The sequence below is a fragment of the Leptosomus discolor genome, chromosome Z, assembly GCF_034619465.1.
Source record: "Leptosomus discolor isolate bLepDis1 chromosome Z, bLepDis1.hap2, whole genome shotgun sequence".
NCBI lineage: Eukaryota > Metazoa > Chordata > Aves > Leptosomiformes > Leptosomidae > Leptosomus > Leptosomus discolor.
The window spans coordinates 73,919,817-73,938,260 of record NC_141419.1 but is presented as its reverse complement, the minus strand read 5'-3'; the positions used below and the strand labels follow the sequence as shown (position 1 = coordinate 73,938,260).

Sequence of the window (18,444 nt, the reverse complement as noted above, 5' to 3'; positions counted from 1 at the left end):
CTATTATTTTCCTATCTAAGCTAAGACCTGCTGTTGTCTCCTCCTCTGTCTAGCCCAGAGACCTCTTACTTCAGCTATAAAAGGAGCTTCTCTAAACCCACCCTGTACACATAATTGAATTTATTCTGGACTTGCTCTTGTCACCAAAAGAGGCACCATAGCTACCATATTTATGGAGAGGAACAATACAGTTGGAAGTTATATTTAACATTTCAAGTATATCTTTTCAGCACCATCTAGGAACTTCAGGTCCAGTACAAAACCTTAATTGACAGTCTTGCGAAATCGTAGAAGCTAACTAAAACACAGGCTTTCAGGCACTAAGACAGCACACTAAACTTCTGGTAACTCCCTCCACTGCCAACTTCAAAAAGTCATGGCTACCTTTTAGAAGCATTACATTTACAATGTAAACACAGGCACAGAGCACGCACTGTAGATGCAAAGGTGCTACTTTCCAAAGTTAAACATTTGGGGTGTGTTAGGTTGGTTGGTTTTGCTGAGCACCTTACATCATAATTTTGGCATGCTAACTTTTTTAGCTATAAATGGAGCATCAAAAAGATCAACCCTAGCCATAACCGGTTTTCTTTAATAGCAAGGTCAGGGTGAAATCAGATTCTGAAGAAGCTACAGCTAAGCCTAAACTGGAAAATAACTCTACCTCCTCCCCTGCCCAGTGGTGGGCACTGCATATTTCTGGGGACCTTAATTTCACCACTAGGGAAAATACTGTTTAGCCATGTCAAATATTAGCTGTCACACAGTTCTTTTAACAAAAAGTACTTTAATGGTCTTATCTTAATACGATGTATGGATTTACCAACAGTAGACCAGAACACTACCCCAGTGCCAAATGGAGCAGAGGTGGGTCCAAGCAGCACATATTGGTAGTGTAAAAAGAGCTGGCTGATGATTCAGTACTGGCTGTTCTTTCCTCTTTCCCTATTCCCACTAAATTCTGCTTAAGACAGCTAAAAATACCTTGCTGTAATAAGGTTTTTTCCATGTAAGCATTTCTGGTCGTTGGCAAAGATGTATAGTTGTATTAGAAAGAAAAAAGGGTTATGCAACTGCAGATAGGTAGGAAGCCAGGTTTGCTTCTGAACAGAGGAAGGAAATGAGGCAAGCCACACAAAAAGCAAACTTGGAAAGATGCCAGCCCACAACACCAAATGACCAGTAAAACACACTTTGAACCTCCCTTAAGCAGCATGTATTCAGATTTTCTTTCTGCTTTACAAAGCATCAAACAAGAAACTTAGATTTAACATCTATGTGTAGACTTGATTTCCATATTAAAAAGAGTAATCTGCAGTCAGATCCGGAGCTGCTTTATCACCTGCGGAACACAGGCCGTTGGCTATGGGCTTCATCAATTCTAGGTGCTTCCTCACACCACCAGCTCCAGTAGCTGTACAGGAAATGCCCAAAGCCCTTTGTGTGCCTTCTACCAGCGGATGGATTTATATTATTCTAAAACTAGGTGTGAGAAGGGTGAGAAACCAAACCACAGATAAGTGTCAGTGTGACTGATCACTGCTGTGTTTAATTTCAGAAGCAGCAGCTGCCCTTCTGGTTACAACTGTTGAGGTTTTTTTTCTCTCACCCACCCCCCCTTTTTTGTTGTTGTTCAGTTGAGAGTAATCACTTATTAACCAGCTGCTGCAATGGCAAGCTCCATGTTATTTATAAGCAGGTGACTTCAAACTGACACTGCTTTTAATAGGCTCAGGCAGTCATGTTCCCCCACAAAGACTCTTCCCAGTACTGTGACTCACTCTTTGAAAGACAACAGTGACATGTCTGGGCTGAAGCAGGCCAGCAGGACCACACAGGAAAACAGAGCAGCCGAAGAGAGGAAGGAGCTTTTGCTTTATTTCCATTAAATACAAACCAAGGTTGATACCAGAAGTATGCCCAAGAGTCCTATATATAGTATTACTCCTTGTATGGCGTTATATGCACAACATAGAGATGTCCTGGTGTTATGCTGCATTAACACTTACTCTATTTTGACCTTGTTGACTAACAGAGGGCAATGACTTCAGACTATTTACAGAACCCCTCCCCATACGCACAGCATGCCTCGGGTTCTTCTGCTCCTCTTTGAAGTCGTTCACAGCACAGGCTTGAAGAAGGGAAACAAGCAAATCCCTGCCTGTCTCCCCACCCAAGTGTCTTTGCTAGAAAGGAATAAGCTTTACAAGTAAAACTTGTAATCTACAGAAGCAGCAGGAACTTTAGGAAACATCATCTGGTTAATACTACCATAATGCCCTTTACCAGAACTTTGCTTGTGCTGAGAAATACATCTATGAGGCGATGAACACAGCAGGAGCATCCAGAGCTGCTCGGGTGGCAAGGTGCTCTGTCAGTGATAGCTATTGGACTGTGCTGGCTTCCTGCTATCCCATTTCTGAGCATCCGTCTGATTGCCTATTTCCATGTCTCTTCACCCCTCCACCCTGCTGTTTCTCACGTTCTGCTTGTTCTTTTTAAAGTGCACATACAGATTTCATCGAAACTTTCTTGTAATGGGATTAAATAATCTCCAACTTTTTTTTCCCCTACTAGCCAATGCTTACTCTATAATGAAAATATGTTCTCTACACCACACACATCCTGAATACAAGTTTCTTCTTAATCTACGGTCTAGTCCTTCATTTCTAAAAATATGCACAGGAATGAAGAGAAACTCACAGCCACTTTGTGGCTTCTTGCAAGAAGCCACAGACATGAATGGAAGGGTCTCTGCAACTCGAGAATTATTTGCTACTCTTAACATTTCTAGCATAGCTTTCAAGTATTTGCTTTTCCACCAAAGCAGTATTAATATACATACACACATGCCTGCCTACCTAATTTTAAGGTTACAGTGACTTTGATTTCTTAGATGGACTTCTAGAGGTGTAACCATGTGGCTTCACGAGAAAACTTCTAACTAAGGTCTCATAGCCTCACATTAAGGGCACAAAATTCTTTAAAATCTACCAAACCTACTCACTACACTAACTGAGATCGTATTTCAGATTGTTTTGTTTAAATACTTAACTCCTCAGTCATTTTTCATTCAATAACTTCTCAGCTCTTTTCCAAAACCCCATTACACATGAATTCTGTACTGCAAAATGTTTTACCTATTAAGGTATGGGAAATCCTCCTGCGCTTTCAGTCCTCCAAGAATGCAAGTCAAAAGGAAGAAAGTTTTTGGGGGGTTTCCCCTACCCAGGAAGAGTTTTATTTGTACCAACTGATTTCTTCTGTCACTTTTTGACAAGGGGTTTTCTTCATAGAATTTTACGTTTCCTGATATCAAAAGGCCCCAGTAATCACGTTTCTTACAGGTGTCCTGTTCTGTCCTAAGGAAGAAAAGCATACCTTCCCTTCCGAGATGTACCTGTTCTCCCTCTTATTTTTGTCTCCTCAATGCTAATACACTCACAGGATCATGCACTTAATAGCAAAACAGAGAGAGGATATGGTTTTGCTACAGACACAGCAAAATGCAAACACTCCTCAATTTGTCTGAGTACAAGTAGTAAGAGTCTGGAGAAGAAATAAAGGTGCCAAACGTCAAGTTTTCTTATGAAATAAGCCCTACTTAGAGACCATAGCAGTCAATGTAAGTTCTGGGAGAAAGCAATTAAGTGGCTTTTATTTTACTTAGCATTTATCATTAGTGATGTCTAACTTTGGTTTCATATCTGCCCGAGCATTAAGAAAAAGCCCTACGGCATTACTGTTTTGCTTTTAACAGGCACAAGATCCTACTGCAGTCATAATTAGGATTTGGATCCACTGACTACAGTTAGAAAAGCTCATACTTCGAAGCAAGCATGCTGACCCAAAAAGTCCCAAGAGCCACAAACAGTAACCAGTGCTGTGGAAATCCACCATAAGGATTCTTCCCAAACCAAGAAACTCCGAAACAGTAATACGTAAGCCACCTCAACTGTGTACACATGTATGTGGTTGGCTTTGGGATTTCTGGGGTGGAGGGAGGGGATATGGAGGTGCTGTGTTTTGGTGGTTTTGTTAATGAGGCAGCGGTGGACGGGAGAAGGGAAAGCACAGGAGGCACCAGTGTTTGAAAGTCTTCAGAAAATCCAGCCTCAGAGTAACTAATGTAAGAGATGGGGCAAAATTCTCCAGGAGACCTGGGGTTAGGAATAAAGGCTGAGAGTCCAGGCACAACCGTAGGGTAGGAAAATTCCATTTCTGTGATATCCCAAGGATATCCTCCCACTCCCGAGACTGTGAAGTCTTCCATTAGGGAGGTGAGCAGATGCACAGAGCGTCCAAGTAACTTATCAACCCTCCAACCCCATCAAGTGAATAAGCATCTGTGAGGAGAGGGGACTCCAGTAACCACAGTACTACACACTTCTACAAGACACAGTTTGCACCTGAGTGTCTTTGATACAAGCAGTTATTCAAACAAGATCCTCCAAGAGAATGAAAGAGCTGAGACATTCACCCTGGACTCTTGCATAATGCTATAAAGCTAGAGAAAACAAGCATTTAGTCACATGGATGATCTGCCATCTCCCTGATCCGGTCCTGCTCAACAATCCAGCAGTACAGACCAAGACACCTCTGTCCTGCTTAGACTAGGTAACAGGGGAGGAAAAAAAAGCCCTTTCAGAAGTCTTCCAAGCTTTCTACTTCTTTTGTGAACTTTGCAAAGTAGGTCTTCCCTTTCTGCACATTACAGGACACTTTAGAGATTCCTTTGTATAAAAGCTATTAATTGCATTTCAGCTAGCACAAACTCTGGAATTCAAGGAAGTGTTAAGAAATCCAGGAAGCCATTTAAAAATTTCAGTTCTGAGCACAAAACAACAGCCAAGAGCCACAAGATGTGCTGAGAAATAACCCATCATATACAATCTTGTGTTTATGCAAATATTACATACAAGTGCAACAGCTTGTTTTATACCTGTAAGCACTGTATCTATGAATAAACACAGATCTCTAGGCATCAACCAACAAGACACTGCCTGCAAACCAGAAATCAACGTGCAGTTTGTTTCATGTGAAGCTTGAGGTTAATATGGATAATGCCTGTCCTATTTAATTTCAAACACAAAAGTCTCACATCCAAAGAGCTCACATCCACCAGAGTTTTATACTATAAAAACGTTACAGAGATGTAGCAGGATTCATGAGTCATGAGCTGGGGTTCTTAAAAAAAAATTAAGAAAAAAGCAACTTAGATGTCAAAGTTTATTTTGCCTTTTTAATGAGATCTCCTTTTCTTAACAAATACATATTTATGATCCCTGGTATATCTGCAGTATTATCTGTTCTTGAGTTTCATTTCGACTGGGCAGAAAAAGGAAGCAACATTTCAGAATTAATTTTTCACCTTCCAGTGAAGGAAAAGGATACAGGTCTGCAGTTACTTCAGGGTGGAGGTCTATCTGGGCTGCTGTTCAAAGGGATGGTTATCCCTTTTACTCTAAGGATGTATTCCTGCTGACTCCCCTGTGCCAGCTCTGATATTTGAAGAGCCCTATGGTGAGCTGGTACAGGGAATGGATCCACTGCACAGCTGAATTAAGGGGAAAAAAAGACCAGACTAGGCAGAAAAGGCAGAATATACACTAGCCTGGCCTCTCTAAGATAGCAGCGTGCTGCTGTCAAAAGGCAATTGATGTGCAAGAGCTGCCTCCTATGCAATGGGAAAAAACCCTGTCTGTTACCAGTCATAGCCCAGCTCTCAATTCAATATCAAAAGTACAATCAATCTATTCTGTACAGACATTTCCCACTGGACAAGTAATGTTTTTTGGGGGTTTTAATCCTCCAGCCTCAACTTGGCTGTACATTGCAGAAATAATTGTTTATTGACATCATTTTACCATAAAGCAGGATAAACGATAACATTTTATTCCACTGCATGTGCTAATAATTGGCTCTTCTCTGATGAGAAAAAAACCTAAGTGTGTGCCTTCTACTTGGGGTAACTATTTTTCTGTTGCGTCTACTAAGTTACAGAAGCCTTGCCTTTGCTAGAAGAACATAAGCACAGCGAGGTATTGCTTTCAGCTAAGTCACAATTTCAGCCAATTCACAATAATCTCATCACTACTGACAGCCCTAACTCACAAGCAAACTATGGAGAAGTTGTTTTGCTTTGTTTACTTACTATTAAAAAGTCTAAATACCAATATTAAAAGAATACTAAGAGCGCATACAAGCGGAACCACAACCATCTCTATACTTGAGCCTCACAGCGTGAAGACTAGTTACCCTTTATTTTTTCATCTCTGCTTCAAGTGAGATACTTGGTAGTACTCACAGTTACAGCCAAACAAAACATTTTTAGTAACGAATGTCTTTTCATTAGTTTTTGAAGACTAGGTATTCCTCAACTTTCATGTGGGCAGGAACATATTAAGGACCGTTCTGTAGCTCTAGTCAGTAGCGCTTGGGAAAGAAATGCTGCCATGCAAACAAACATACCTAAAATACTGTGTTAAAGGCTCCAAGGCTCTTTCTTGGGTACTGTTTCACACAACCTCAAATCCCAACACAAACAACTAAAGTAAGAGATTTCGAGAGCAAAGCTTGATTGGCACATTCAGGAGTAAGAGCACAAACAGCGGCCTGAACACTGCTTTCGCTTGTGTTTATTTAGCCTATGATCTGTCTGCACAAGACGGCTGTCAGCCCAGGTCACTGGAATACCAGTCACCCTGCCATTCTCGTCTGTAACTCCCCACGTCCTTGGACACACAAGATGTTCTCTCCTAATGAACTGTGGGAAAGCTTGAAAGCGGCTCAAGTTACACCATGCAAAGATTCATCATCCCCTTTCGTCCCAAGTCTAAGCAACACAAACACATTGCCATCCCCAGAATAACAGGGCAGCTTGGCTGGGCTTCTGCAGCCCTGTTCTTCATCCCGGGTGAGGTGCAGGCAGGGAGGTGCCCAGGCCAACTCAGCCAAGAGCGACTCCATTACAGCAACCTGATCCTCAGGGCTGTGCTCATTTCTGCCAACTCCCAACAGTTGCAGTGGGGACATTCCCACTACTGAAGACGGCATGCATTTAGCATTTTAATTTACAATAGCTTTCAGACATGAGAGCAGATGCAAAAAAAATTCTGGTTAAGTGCAGCATCTCCCCCTCTAGTGGAAGGGTGCTAGTTTGGTCGTGTGGACGCTGGTAGAAGAGGTGTTCAACTACACTCGCCCTCCCGTTCTCCAAGCCAAGATAAAATGGTTTTGTTGATCCATAAGAGATCATGCCAGCTGTTTAACTATGAAAGGAAAGTAGGAGCAGGGGGAGGGGATGACAGAGACCATTTGGGATCCAGCACCTGTTACCAGGTCACTGGGTTCCCACATACTGTTGCAGCTTTAACTCCCTCTAGTTTCTTTCTACATGAAGCTGTGGTTGGCAAAGACATCCTAAGGTAACAGCTCTGTCTAGACCCAAAGCTCTGACCCACCAAGCTTGGCCAAATGAATCTCAAAATACATTCTCCACCACAGCTTTGTGGCCCAACAATCTGCAAGCAGATTACCCAGGCCTTAAACTGCCCCAGCTACACACAACAGCTTTTTTTTTACAGGTACATGGCAGCATAACATCCAGTTGAAAAAGCAGCAGCAATCTCTATGCTGTAAGAATTATAAGTGATGCATTGCTTTTTTAAACAGGTAGATTATATAAACTATTTAACACTCCCTAAGGTTATTCAAAACCCACACATTTCTATTGTATTATCAATCTCTTAGAACTTAAGTAAACATTTTATGAAACAGAATTAAAGCAGTCTGCAGATGAGCAAACCTCCTTTCTCAATAGCAGGTGCCACAGTGACCTGCAGTAGGCACTGCCCTTGCTGCTGTTTTAATGCCAGGTAGTTACATACAGCAAGCTACATGAGACCAGTTCAAGCAGAGATTTTGCACATTAAGTACACTGACAATTCAAACACGGTAACAAAACGCAGATTCATTATAGTTTGCCATGAAAGGCTTTAAGCAGGGTCTAGCTTAATAAAGCTGCTATCAATTACGGAAGCATTTAAGTTGATATGGTATCACTGACTCGTTCCTTTTATTTAGATAACCTTTAAAAGCTTGACTGCCACATGCACAGAAGGTGAACGCTGTTCCTGTAAGGAACCTAAGACAATATTATGTAACTGTAAATGCTGGGGGGAACAAAGGTTATTTGTGTCCTCCCAGAAAGACACGAGCCGAAATTACATACCAAGTAAGTATTTCCATTCCTGAAGTGAAGTTCTGCTCTCCCAACACTGTCCCACAAACCAAAAGACAAACTAAGGAGAAATGCTTCAAATTCCCAGGTATGTGCGTGCTTAAACTATTCATTTTGAACAGCTCATATGGCATGACATTCTTTCCAGTTTCTTTATCTCTTTTTAAATTCAAGTTATGGATTTTCAATTTGGAATGTTAAGCTTTTCAGCTTCTATCCTTCCTTCTGAACTAAATAACAGATGTTCTTCTACATGCTCCTGAAGCAAGAAAATAAGAGACCATCTAGACAAAACCCCTGCTTTGAGGGTAATGAAGCCCCCAGAATATGAAGACATTGAAGTCACAACATCCCTAAGAGATGAAACACCCACCGAGCAGCACCTACAGCTTACAGGTTTTGTCAACAACTTCCTTCACATCAAATACGGCGCCTTAGCTGTCAGGTGTTTCCATGTACTGCCCTCACTACGATGTGGGACAGGCAGCACAGGATTATGTTCAAAATTGCAGGGTTTTTTTCTCCCGATATCAGCAAAGTCACATAGTCAGAACTCACATGCCTTCCCACTGAGACTTAGGGAATTTCTCATGTCACCAAAGGTTTAAAGCATCAAAAAACATTTTAATCTGATGACCACCTCATGTTTTTAATCCATCACACAATTTAAAAAGGCTACAATTTAACATGTTTGTAATTCAGCAATTCTCCTTTAAGTAACTGAAGCTGCAGAAGTATTTCATTACTTTGCCTAGTATTTTGCAAGGTGTCTTTATTTAAGCCACACACTTCAGGCATCTCTCATTTCACAGTTGCAGTGTTCGTGCTGCCTGTGGCAGAGAATTTCCCCTTTGACTCCCCCAAAGTGCTCCTTCATTTTTGTAATGCATAACCTGACACTGTACATGTGTTCAGCAAGTAACATTTAAGAGTGTACTTTCTGCAGTATGCACACATGGGACACTCCTCCAGTCTCTCCAGAAACCAGCATGCTAGTGTCTGGTTCTCATTAATACTGCCTGTCAGTAACACCACATGTTAACGGTCCTGCCCTGCCAATGACTCAGTCCATGGCTGGAGCGAATGTGCAAAGAGCAGATGAAACCAGCATCAGAGTTCACTTAAACAGGTTATCAAGTGCCGTAGGTTTGGTTTAGAGCCAGTGGCAGCACTCTGCCTTGCCACGTGGGCAAGGGGAAGGGTTAAAAAGCCATCTTCCTCACCTTCCCACAGCAGCTGTCTGCTTGAAGACATCTGTACTTTGAGATTTTTTTAAATTAAAAAGACCACATTCGGTGCAAAGGTTGGTATGCAGTAATGCTGTGTTAATAAAACTATCCTGCACAGAGTCATTAACCTTCTTCAGATGTCCCTATGAAGGCCTCCCAACAGTTTCTGGGTTAATAATCTTATTACAGGACAGAAGAAAGCAGAAGTATAATCTCCAAAGCCTCTTATTTGTACTCAGCCAGAGACAAGAAACTGGGGTGCAGGAATAAATGAAGAACACCTTCTCCTCCAGCCAGGGTTCTGGCTACTCATTGACAAGTTTACTGAATAACAAACTGATCCCCAATGAAATGCTTATTGTTAATGTGGCATTTATGAAAGCCACTCACATCCTTCTAGGTCAAGGGAGCTAAGGAAGCCACTAAAGTAACCGTCTTGCAGTTACTATTGAACTGAATGAACACAAGGGCAGTTTCTGTAGCAGCATGCTAAGCCACAAGTTTTAGGTCATTGCTTGAACTGGGACTGACAAGCTCTGGATTTACAGCATTTCAAAGTGGCATGCAGAGGATGGATTTGACTTCCACTGTCTCACCTCTGCCCCACGCAAAAGCTTGCTAAGGGCGAAGCTCACATACACAAACACAAAGCCCCAGGACAGGTAAGGTTCATAGTTGCCTGTTCAGGAATACACAAGCTCTTTTGCATGGATTCAAAAAAACATGCCACAGGCAGCTACAGAAGCATTATTCAACCCACATGAAGTTAGTATCTTCAAAACAAAGAATTCTTGACTTTCTTGCCAAAGGCTGCATTTTTTTTCAAATCCTAGTAGGTTAAACAAACAACGGCTGAAGTCCAAGCTGTTGAGCACATCTTCTATCACACTGTATTCAATTAAAGATGATCTTGGCATTACAGCGAAGGGGGGTGGGGAGGAAGAGGCAGGCAGCCAGGGCACACACAGGCTTTAATTAACAGATGCAAGGTCTGAAATATAGCACCTCCTTTCTCTCAGTTTGTACCAGCTGAGAAGTCCTCCTGACCACCACCATCAACCCAGGCCACAGCAAGCAGGACTCTCCTTACAGATACACGTGACAGAAGTAAAAACATCAGACAGATAAAGTCAAATGACTGTAGTCCATCATTAAAAAACACATGCATTGCCACACACCTAGCAAGTTTTTTCTTTTCTCTAAGTCAGTGCTTCAGAGAGGTGGCAGTATCACATTCTCACGTTGCTCAACAAAACCACTCATGGAGAAGCTGGATCTGAAGGGTATGGCTGAACCCACTGGAGCACATAAGTAGAAGGCCGCTATATAGCAGTAATTGCTCCACTGTACCATGGAAATAGTGGTTTTGGTTTTGGAATCATATCACAAGTGGTCCTATATAACTTTGGAGACTGCCACTCAAAATAAGCAAGAAAAGACACTTTAAAAAAAAAAAAAACCCACACACCAACCAGCTGACAGATAGCAGTTGCACTATATTCTAGTCAAGCCCAGGACATAATACTTTTATGAACTCTTTGTATTTACATGAGATAAAGACGGGTAAGAGGAGAGAGGAACTAAACAGCTTTAGCCATAAACAAACTGCAATGATAGATCCAAACTGAACACTGAGCTTCCGAAAAAGCTTCATTTTGAAATAAAGTTTAAAAATACCCATGTCGTACTGCAGAGCCGCCCCTTTCTGTATGTGGTTGTAGGGTTTTTAGTTTAGTTTGAATAACCTGTCCACTCACTGTGGATGTTACCCTATTGCCAAGAGACAGTGACAAAAATTAATAACGCAATCAAGACAAAAAGGCAAATTGAATAGGAGCTCTGTGGAGATCCTGGCATGTATGTATTATGTTAGCAAATTACATCCAGGACTAGAACTTGATTTTACAACTACACTAACAACAAAATTGCACAAAAGTTGTTTAACACCTTCTGTGTTATCAATAGCAGGTGAGAACAACCAAGTCAATCTTTCAATGTCACAAAGCTTATCCTAGGAGTGAAGATAAGTTTGCCCTAGATGACTTGGAACAATTTGAACTGAAATATACTAGGCTCCAATTGAAGCATTAGTGAATTGATCTTATCATTAGTATTTACTTCCACAGACAGATCTGTCCTCTTGCTTTCCTCACTCCCCCTCCTCGCCTCTAAAAGATACAAGAAAATTAAAAGGAACTTAAAAATTCAAGTTGATCTGCTATTTTGTGCTTACGGGCCCACACACATTTGATCAGGGTTTAAGTTTAGGGTTTTTGGTTTTTTAAATAGGCTTTGCATATTTCATGAAGTCAGGCACATCTTACTAAATATTTCTATATGGCTTGCAATGCTTTCAATATAACTAAATTTAAGTAGCAGCGTATTTTCCAAACCCACTTGTCACAAGGTTCATTTTAGACAAGACACACAAGCTGACTACCATATTAAGTGTTTTTAGGCATGTGGAACTTCTTGTCGCAGTATGAGTGGCCAACGCCTACTAAGAAATCCTCAATCATCTCAGACAAGCATCCTACAAAAGCAATGTCCCTTGTGCAAAGCAGTCAAGTAAATACTTCAATTTTTGTACTACGTAACTAATGGACTTTTTGTTGCCATTTAGATGGAAAGAGCATACTTACTGCTACGAAGAGCATGCAGTACATGGAGAACGAAGAATGGCCAGAGTAAAACGATAGTCTGGAAGAGAAGAGAGCAGACATTTCACTATTTTTCTTTTGCAACATTCAGTCTACAGTGATACCAATTTATCTTACGCAAGTGAACTGGTAAAACGCAAACATCTCCATGCTTTTTAAGGAGACTTTAAAGCCTCCTCTTTAAGGAGGCTATCTAGGCACAACAGTCATCACACATGTCCAACAACAGCTTTTGACAAACAGCACAGACTTCACTACTCAGCAGCTATCCTATTCCAGCATTAAGTTGATCTCCACATCAGGTAGTAACTACTTGTCTTTGACTGAAGTTTGAACTGCAAGTGAACATATACTCAAAGCTGGGAATCAGGTGTCCTTTACAGCAATGTATTTGTTTCATCTTCTTGGTAAATGCCACAATACTGTAAACATTATCAATTTTTAAAATTACTTATCTCACAGCTACAGTATGTGTATGAGAACAAATGACACATTAATTGCCCCTAACCAGAGGCAGTACTTAAACAACTCATATGTAGATGTTCATACCACGTATACATATACCTTTGCTAAATGTACTCATTCATACAGACACAATCATGAGTCATTGAAGGGCAGAGGGAAAGGCAGGAAGGCAGTTCATCAGTCAGCCAACTGCAAAAGATGTCACCTCATCTAACATTTGTACAAATAGCTTCATATTTGGCTATCTCATTTAAAGAGTGTCAACATTGCCTTCAACTCATAAAGGCTTCTAGTAGGTCCAGACTGAAGGCACGTGAGAGCTGATGCTGTCCAGGGTGCCTTCAGCAAGGTCCTCCCCTTCACATCTGGTTTCTGTGAGGATCTGAGTATCACAGCTGTAAAACAAATCCCACCCACCTCTTCATCAAGAAGAGAGGGCAAAATGGAAAGACATTCCTAATTCAGTCTTAAGCACAGAGATGAAAAACTGTATTTGAACTATTTTTTCTATTTTATGCACAGAGCCTTGTAACCGTGCTGCTTCACAGGCTATCAGCCCGGTGTCAGCCAGGCTTCTGTGCCATTTAGATTTGTAATACAGCACTCCTTGCTTAAGAGTTTGGCATACACAAACAAGGCCAACTTAATAAAAAATTTCATAGCTCTCCAGACTGCCCTCCACCATATCCAGCAGGCCCCTGTTTTGGTGCTTCAGCATGGCAGAGAGCCTGAGGCCAGGGAAACTTCTGGTCAAGGGAAACATTTCTGCTCTCAAGAATACTGAAGGCAGCTCTGATGTGCAGTAAGGTAAGTTTCCTCCATAGGTTTTACAGCTCTTGGTTAAGAGTTGATTCAAAGCACTGCCAATAGCTTTCTGTCTCAGAAGTACTAAATAAGCAATCTGGAAAAGAGTAAGATTACTTTTGTGTGTGTGAATATATATAAAAGTATCTAGATATTTTCACACACACCCCCACAGATATTTTTCAATTAATTTCTTAAATAGAAAAACTATCAACAATGTGTTATCTTCAGATGTTTACAATAAACATTAAGGTTACATTTTAGCTAGATATCCCTTCTCCACTTTAGTACTCTAACTCTTGACCAGTTAACAGCTCGGGGCAAGAGTCCACTATGAAAGCAAATACAGTAAGCATTTTTAGGAGCTGTCTTTCAGACAAACATGCCATTTGAACCATGAAAGCAGAGCATGCTATTCTACAGAACAGAAGACACAAAGTAAGAAATTCCTGGCTTCTATGCCAATACTTTATCCACTCTGAGGCTATTCCTGTTCTCTGTAAGATGATGTTTCCTACAATTCCTGAAGGCAACTTGTTGCCAACTGAAGGAATAGATACAATTTTTCAAGTTTATTTTGGAATTCCTATACCATTTTAAAGGTGTTATTGACTACTGACATTCTTGGTTTTAGGAATGTATTAGCCCAATGTAACATTAAGAATGTCATGTTACAAGTTGAAGATTACAAAATTTTAATGCATTCTTTTCAGCCATAGATAAGTACGCTGTACATGACTGAAAATGCTGTGCTTAGCACATGAAGTATTGCCAGAAATACAACTGGGACAAAGTATTGATCCAACTTGTACATTGTGCAATCCCAGTGAAATTTCTTTGGCAATACTGCTGTCTCTTTTCTTTAAAAACCAGAAATATTTAAAATTAAAAATCTTAAAGCCTTTTCAAACCCTAAGTTTGTTTGACAACGGAACAGTTTCCCAACAATTTCTCAGCACACAAACAACATCTTCCCAAAGCCAGGGGAACATCCTGTCTTATCAAACCAGCCAAGCGGCTGCACAACGCAGGCTTCTTTGCAATCACACTGCAAGTGCTGGCTTGCCATTAGCCAGCATTTCAAAAACATAGACATTTTTAATTAAAAAAAAAACATTTTACCACTCCCAAGAACGCAGTATTAGAAGAAAATACATTTATAAATAAAATGGTACAGACAACTCTCAAAATTCCTACACCTTTCACTAGCAAAGTAAAACCTAAATCATCCAAGTAGGAATTTGCACATCAGATTTCAGTACATCTTTTTCAAATGAAAACTACAACAGTATCCAGTGAAACTGTAGTGTCATGAAATAAGAGTTGGTAACTGCAAAGTCTTATTTTGATTCTTTCCAAAATGGCAGTCTGACATCAAAAGAACAGCTTTGCAGAGATCCATGCCTTTTACTCCATCAATACCTACCTCATAGATCACTTCTAACGGGAGAAACAAGGCTTCCAGTTAACAGGAAAAAGCATAAGCTTTAATTATTTCCACTTGGGCAATATATTACTACCAAGTTAAAAGAACGCCTTAAGTAATAACACGAAACCAGTTTCAGGTCTCAGTTGAGGTCTAAAGTATACTCTCAGTTTCCAATATATATGGTATAACTGGACATCTCAAAAAGGTCTTAAAACAAGGTAATTTAAAGGCTGTTTAGCTTTCTTGAAACTTAGTTTTGCCACAAATTTCACATGGTTTATGACAAAGACAAAAGTAAAGATGCTATACTTTCTTGAAAAGGCTGCCATAAGACTGATGACAATGACTACAGTTTGTTATTGTAAGCTGCATTTTTAAAAACAATATAAACTACCTTTAAAATCTGGAAAAATTTTAAATTATCTGGAAAAATAATCAAAGTGCAAACACTTACTACAAAAAATAACTGAACTGAACCACTTGGTACTTTTAGCTAGGATTTCTAATCCCAGAGAAGCAAGTCTAAGACAGATTGCCTTGCAGGACTTGACACTGACAACCATTTCATTCAGTTCTATTCCTTCCCATGCACAAAGGCAACTTAGCATAGGGAGCAGGACTTGCCTGATAGAAGGTATCATTTCTTTAATTAGTATAAAAATGGAACATAACACACAGCAAATAAAAGGATCATTTGTCTTACACTGTCACTTGCAAGAAAGCACATACTTTTAAGTAGTAAGTTCTGCTTGGCAGTATTTTATAAAGCACATTATTTCACAAGTGAATTACTGAACACTGCAGCTCAGTAAATGAAGCCTGATGTCTTGTCTCCATATAATGTCTTCGTAAAGATACCTGAATGAGCAGACTCATTTAAGCAGAGTGCAGGAGTCTGACAGGGAAATGAATACCTTCAGTGAAACACAAGACTAGGAAATAGCTAAGCACATATGGCACAGTGGAGCACTAAATGGTGAAAAATTAAAGTGTTAGAATTGCCAGTAGAAAGGCATAAACTAGAAGAAAGTTTATCTTGTGGTGTGACAAAGCTGGCAGAGGCTGAATGATAAGGGCACCTTCTCAATGTAACTACCGAATTACGGATTGATCCCCTAGAGAAAAACAGGAGGCCCAGCAAAACACGATGCACACTCACACATCAAAGCAAGTAAAACCACCCACTGGATTAGCCAGCAAGTCCTTTCTATCCTCAGGTTCTCTGGGTTCTCCAAGTCTGACTCAAAGCTTCCACAGATATTCGTGTTACCGATTCCATTGATCTGGAGGGGAATAAGTACCAGACAGAGCCGCAGCTCAGCACATCTGTGTTGAGGAAGCCAGAGAGCTCCACATGCTTGTCAGGAAAATATTCGTAGAATTTCAGCGCCATGAGGACATGGTTTAACAAGGTGCTAGTGCTATGCCTAAGCTGAAACACCATATTCTTCAATTTTCTCTGCATTCAGCAATCAACTTGTTTTCACAGCACCTGCTCTCTTCTCAAGCGCTAGACTTGCAGAACTTTGAAGATTAGTTTGGGATGAAAGGTTTGAGGACTCTGAAATTAAGCGCTTCTGTGATTACTGCAAAGAAATGTTTAAGTAAATGCACAAGCAGTTCATCTATTTCACAGTATCAGCAACTACTCAGAAACCCATTTTTTCACAAGACAGTATTCCAAATTTTTCCACTTTCTTCCCTCTCTGCCAGTAGTTAAACCCACACTTGAGTACAAAGCTTTACACTTACAGAAAAGAAAAAGCTGTCAAGAGTCTTTCCAATTCAGTAATCCTCATCTGGAAAATCTTATTGACAGAGATGTTTTGACATCACACTTACTATTAGGAAGTGTCTTGCACAATTCCCTAATGATATTTGGGGTGGGGGGTAGATTCACTCTCTAAGTAGTGCCAGATAGTGAGAAAACTTTGCCAATGCTGACACTTCACACACATGAGACTATGCCTTTTTTTTTTTTGCAGGCAGTCACACATTTTTCCTTTTATAGGCTATCTTACCTTATGCTTATCTTACACAAATTAAAGCTCCCTGCTTATCCTACTGACATAAAGCAGATCCAGCAGATTCTAGGAAGAAATAGTTATTCTTTTTCTAACTTCTAACCACCTTCCCCCCCACCCCCCTTTTGAAGCAAGCCCCATGGACAGTGCAAGAAATGGGGGTATAAAGTTACATTTTCCCAAGCTCAGGATCAACATGAAGTTGTTTTACTCAGTGATGAGTACTACAAGGCTTGTCTTCACTGCTAGGTTGCCGAGACTTTGAAGCTTGCTAAAAATTCCCATTGGCATGATTGGCTGTTTGTTTTTTTCCCTCCTCTCTGGGAATTAAAGAACTTTCTCACAAGACATCCAAGTATGCAGGTATCATGTCAATTTTATATGTTTAAACAGGAGTATTACACACTGATGGAACAATCTACTTGGGCAATGACAAATTATCCAGCTATTCTGCATCTGTCAGCAGCAGTTTGTACCAGCAGTTACTAGAGCAATAAACTTCACTGTAAAACAACCAGTACAAAAAAACCCTCATCCCCCTACTACTTTTTCCAGTCAACCTGCATCTTAAACTTGCAAATATTCCAAAGTTTCATCTAGAGAGCAGGAAGTTACTAACTCTTGGCATTCATACCATACACAAACATGTAAGTTCTGAACTCTCAGTATCAAGAAGTCCAACTAACTGGCATGCTGCTATGGCATTCCACATGCACATTGCAAAATCACTATAACGCAAGCTCTCTCTTGTCAGTTTAGACTTTGTTACTCAATTTACCTCATCACACAAAAGGAATGTTTAAACTTTCCACTAGATTTCTAGTTAGACTCCTCCAACAGAAGGTAAAAATTAGGACTTTGTTAATTTCTCTTTCTTAATAATCCCCTCCCAGGAAAAAGTAAAAGTGAAAATAGCAGCAAGGGTGAATCAAACCAACATTTCTAAAGACTAATAGTTTGCTCTCATATGCATCAGATTACAGGCTTCTGGTCCATTAACCATGTCTGCACAAGTTATCCAAATAATACTGTTCTGACTCACAGAAGCATTATTATCATTTTACATAAAGGGAATGAAAACAAAAAAAGATAATCCCTCTTAAATCAGGGATTTGATTGTTATTCCCTCTTTAAGAAACTGCTTTGGGCATAAAGCAATTGGCAAGTGTGCAGAACCCTTCCCCCAACAGATTTTTGTAATTTACAAAGGGGAAAAGGGAAGAGAAGCAGCAGGAGAACCATCAGCAGTAAGGGGATTTCAGTTCATAGGGTACTGTTGGAGCAATATACAGTTACACACATATCCAAAGTTTTACTTTAAGAGACTTTTCCCTTGTATTAACCTGGACATAAGCTTTCCAGTGAAATTCTGCCAAGAATGAGAAAATGCATCTACCTGCTTGATTAGCCACAGCTGGCTTCCAAATAATTTTCAGGGTGTGCTAAGCACAAGTTATAAATTTTGACTTCTAATGAACATTAAGCATGATATGCTACTGAAACAGCAGACAGGCTTTTTCTGAAAACCATTAAAGGGTGAAGAGTTTTATTTTCAGTTATGAAAAAAAATGCTATCTGTCATCACTGAGAA

The 18,444-nt window shown here is 40.3% G+C and overlaps 1 protein-coding gene across 1 annotated transcript in view; it reads right to left on the bottom strand.

Annotated features, from left to right (window-relative positions):
* Positions 1-18,444, bottom strand: part of PLPP1 (phospholipid phosphatase 1) — a 40,253-nt gene that overhangs the window by 3,308 nt on the left and 18,501 nt on the right. The window contains exon 4 of the mRNA XM_009950571.2: positions 12,114-12,171. Within this exon, the coding sequence (XP_009948873.2) occupies positions 12,114-12,171 (58 nt within the window). The remainder of the gene's footprint in view (positions 1-12,113; positions 12,172-18,444) is intronic.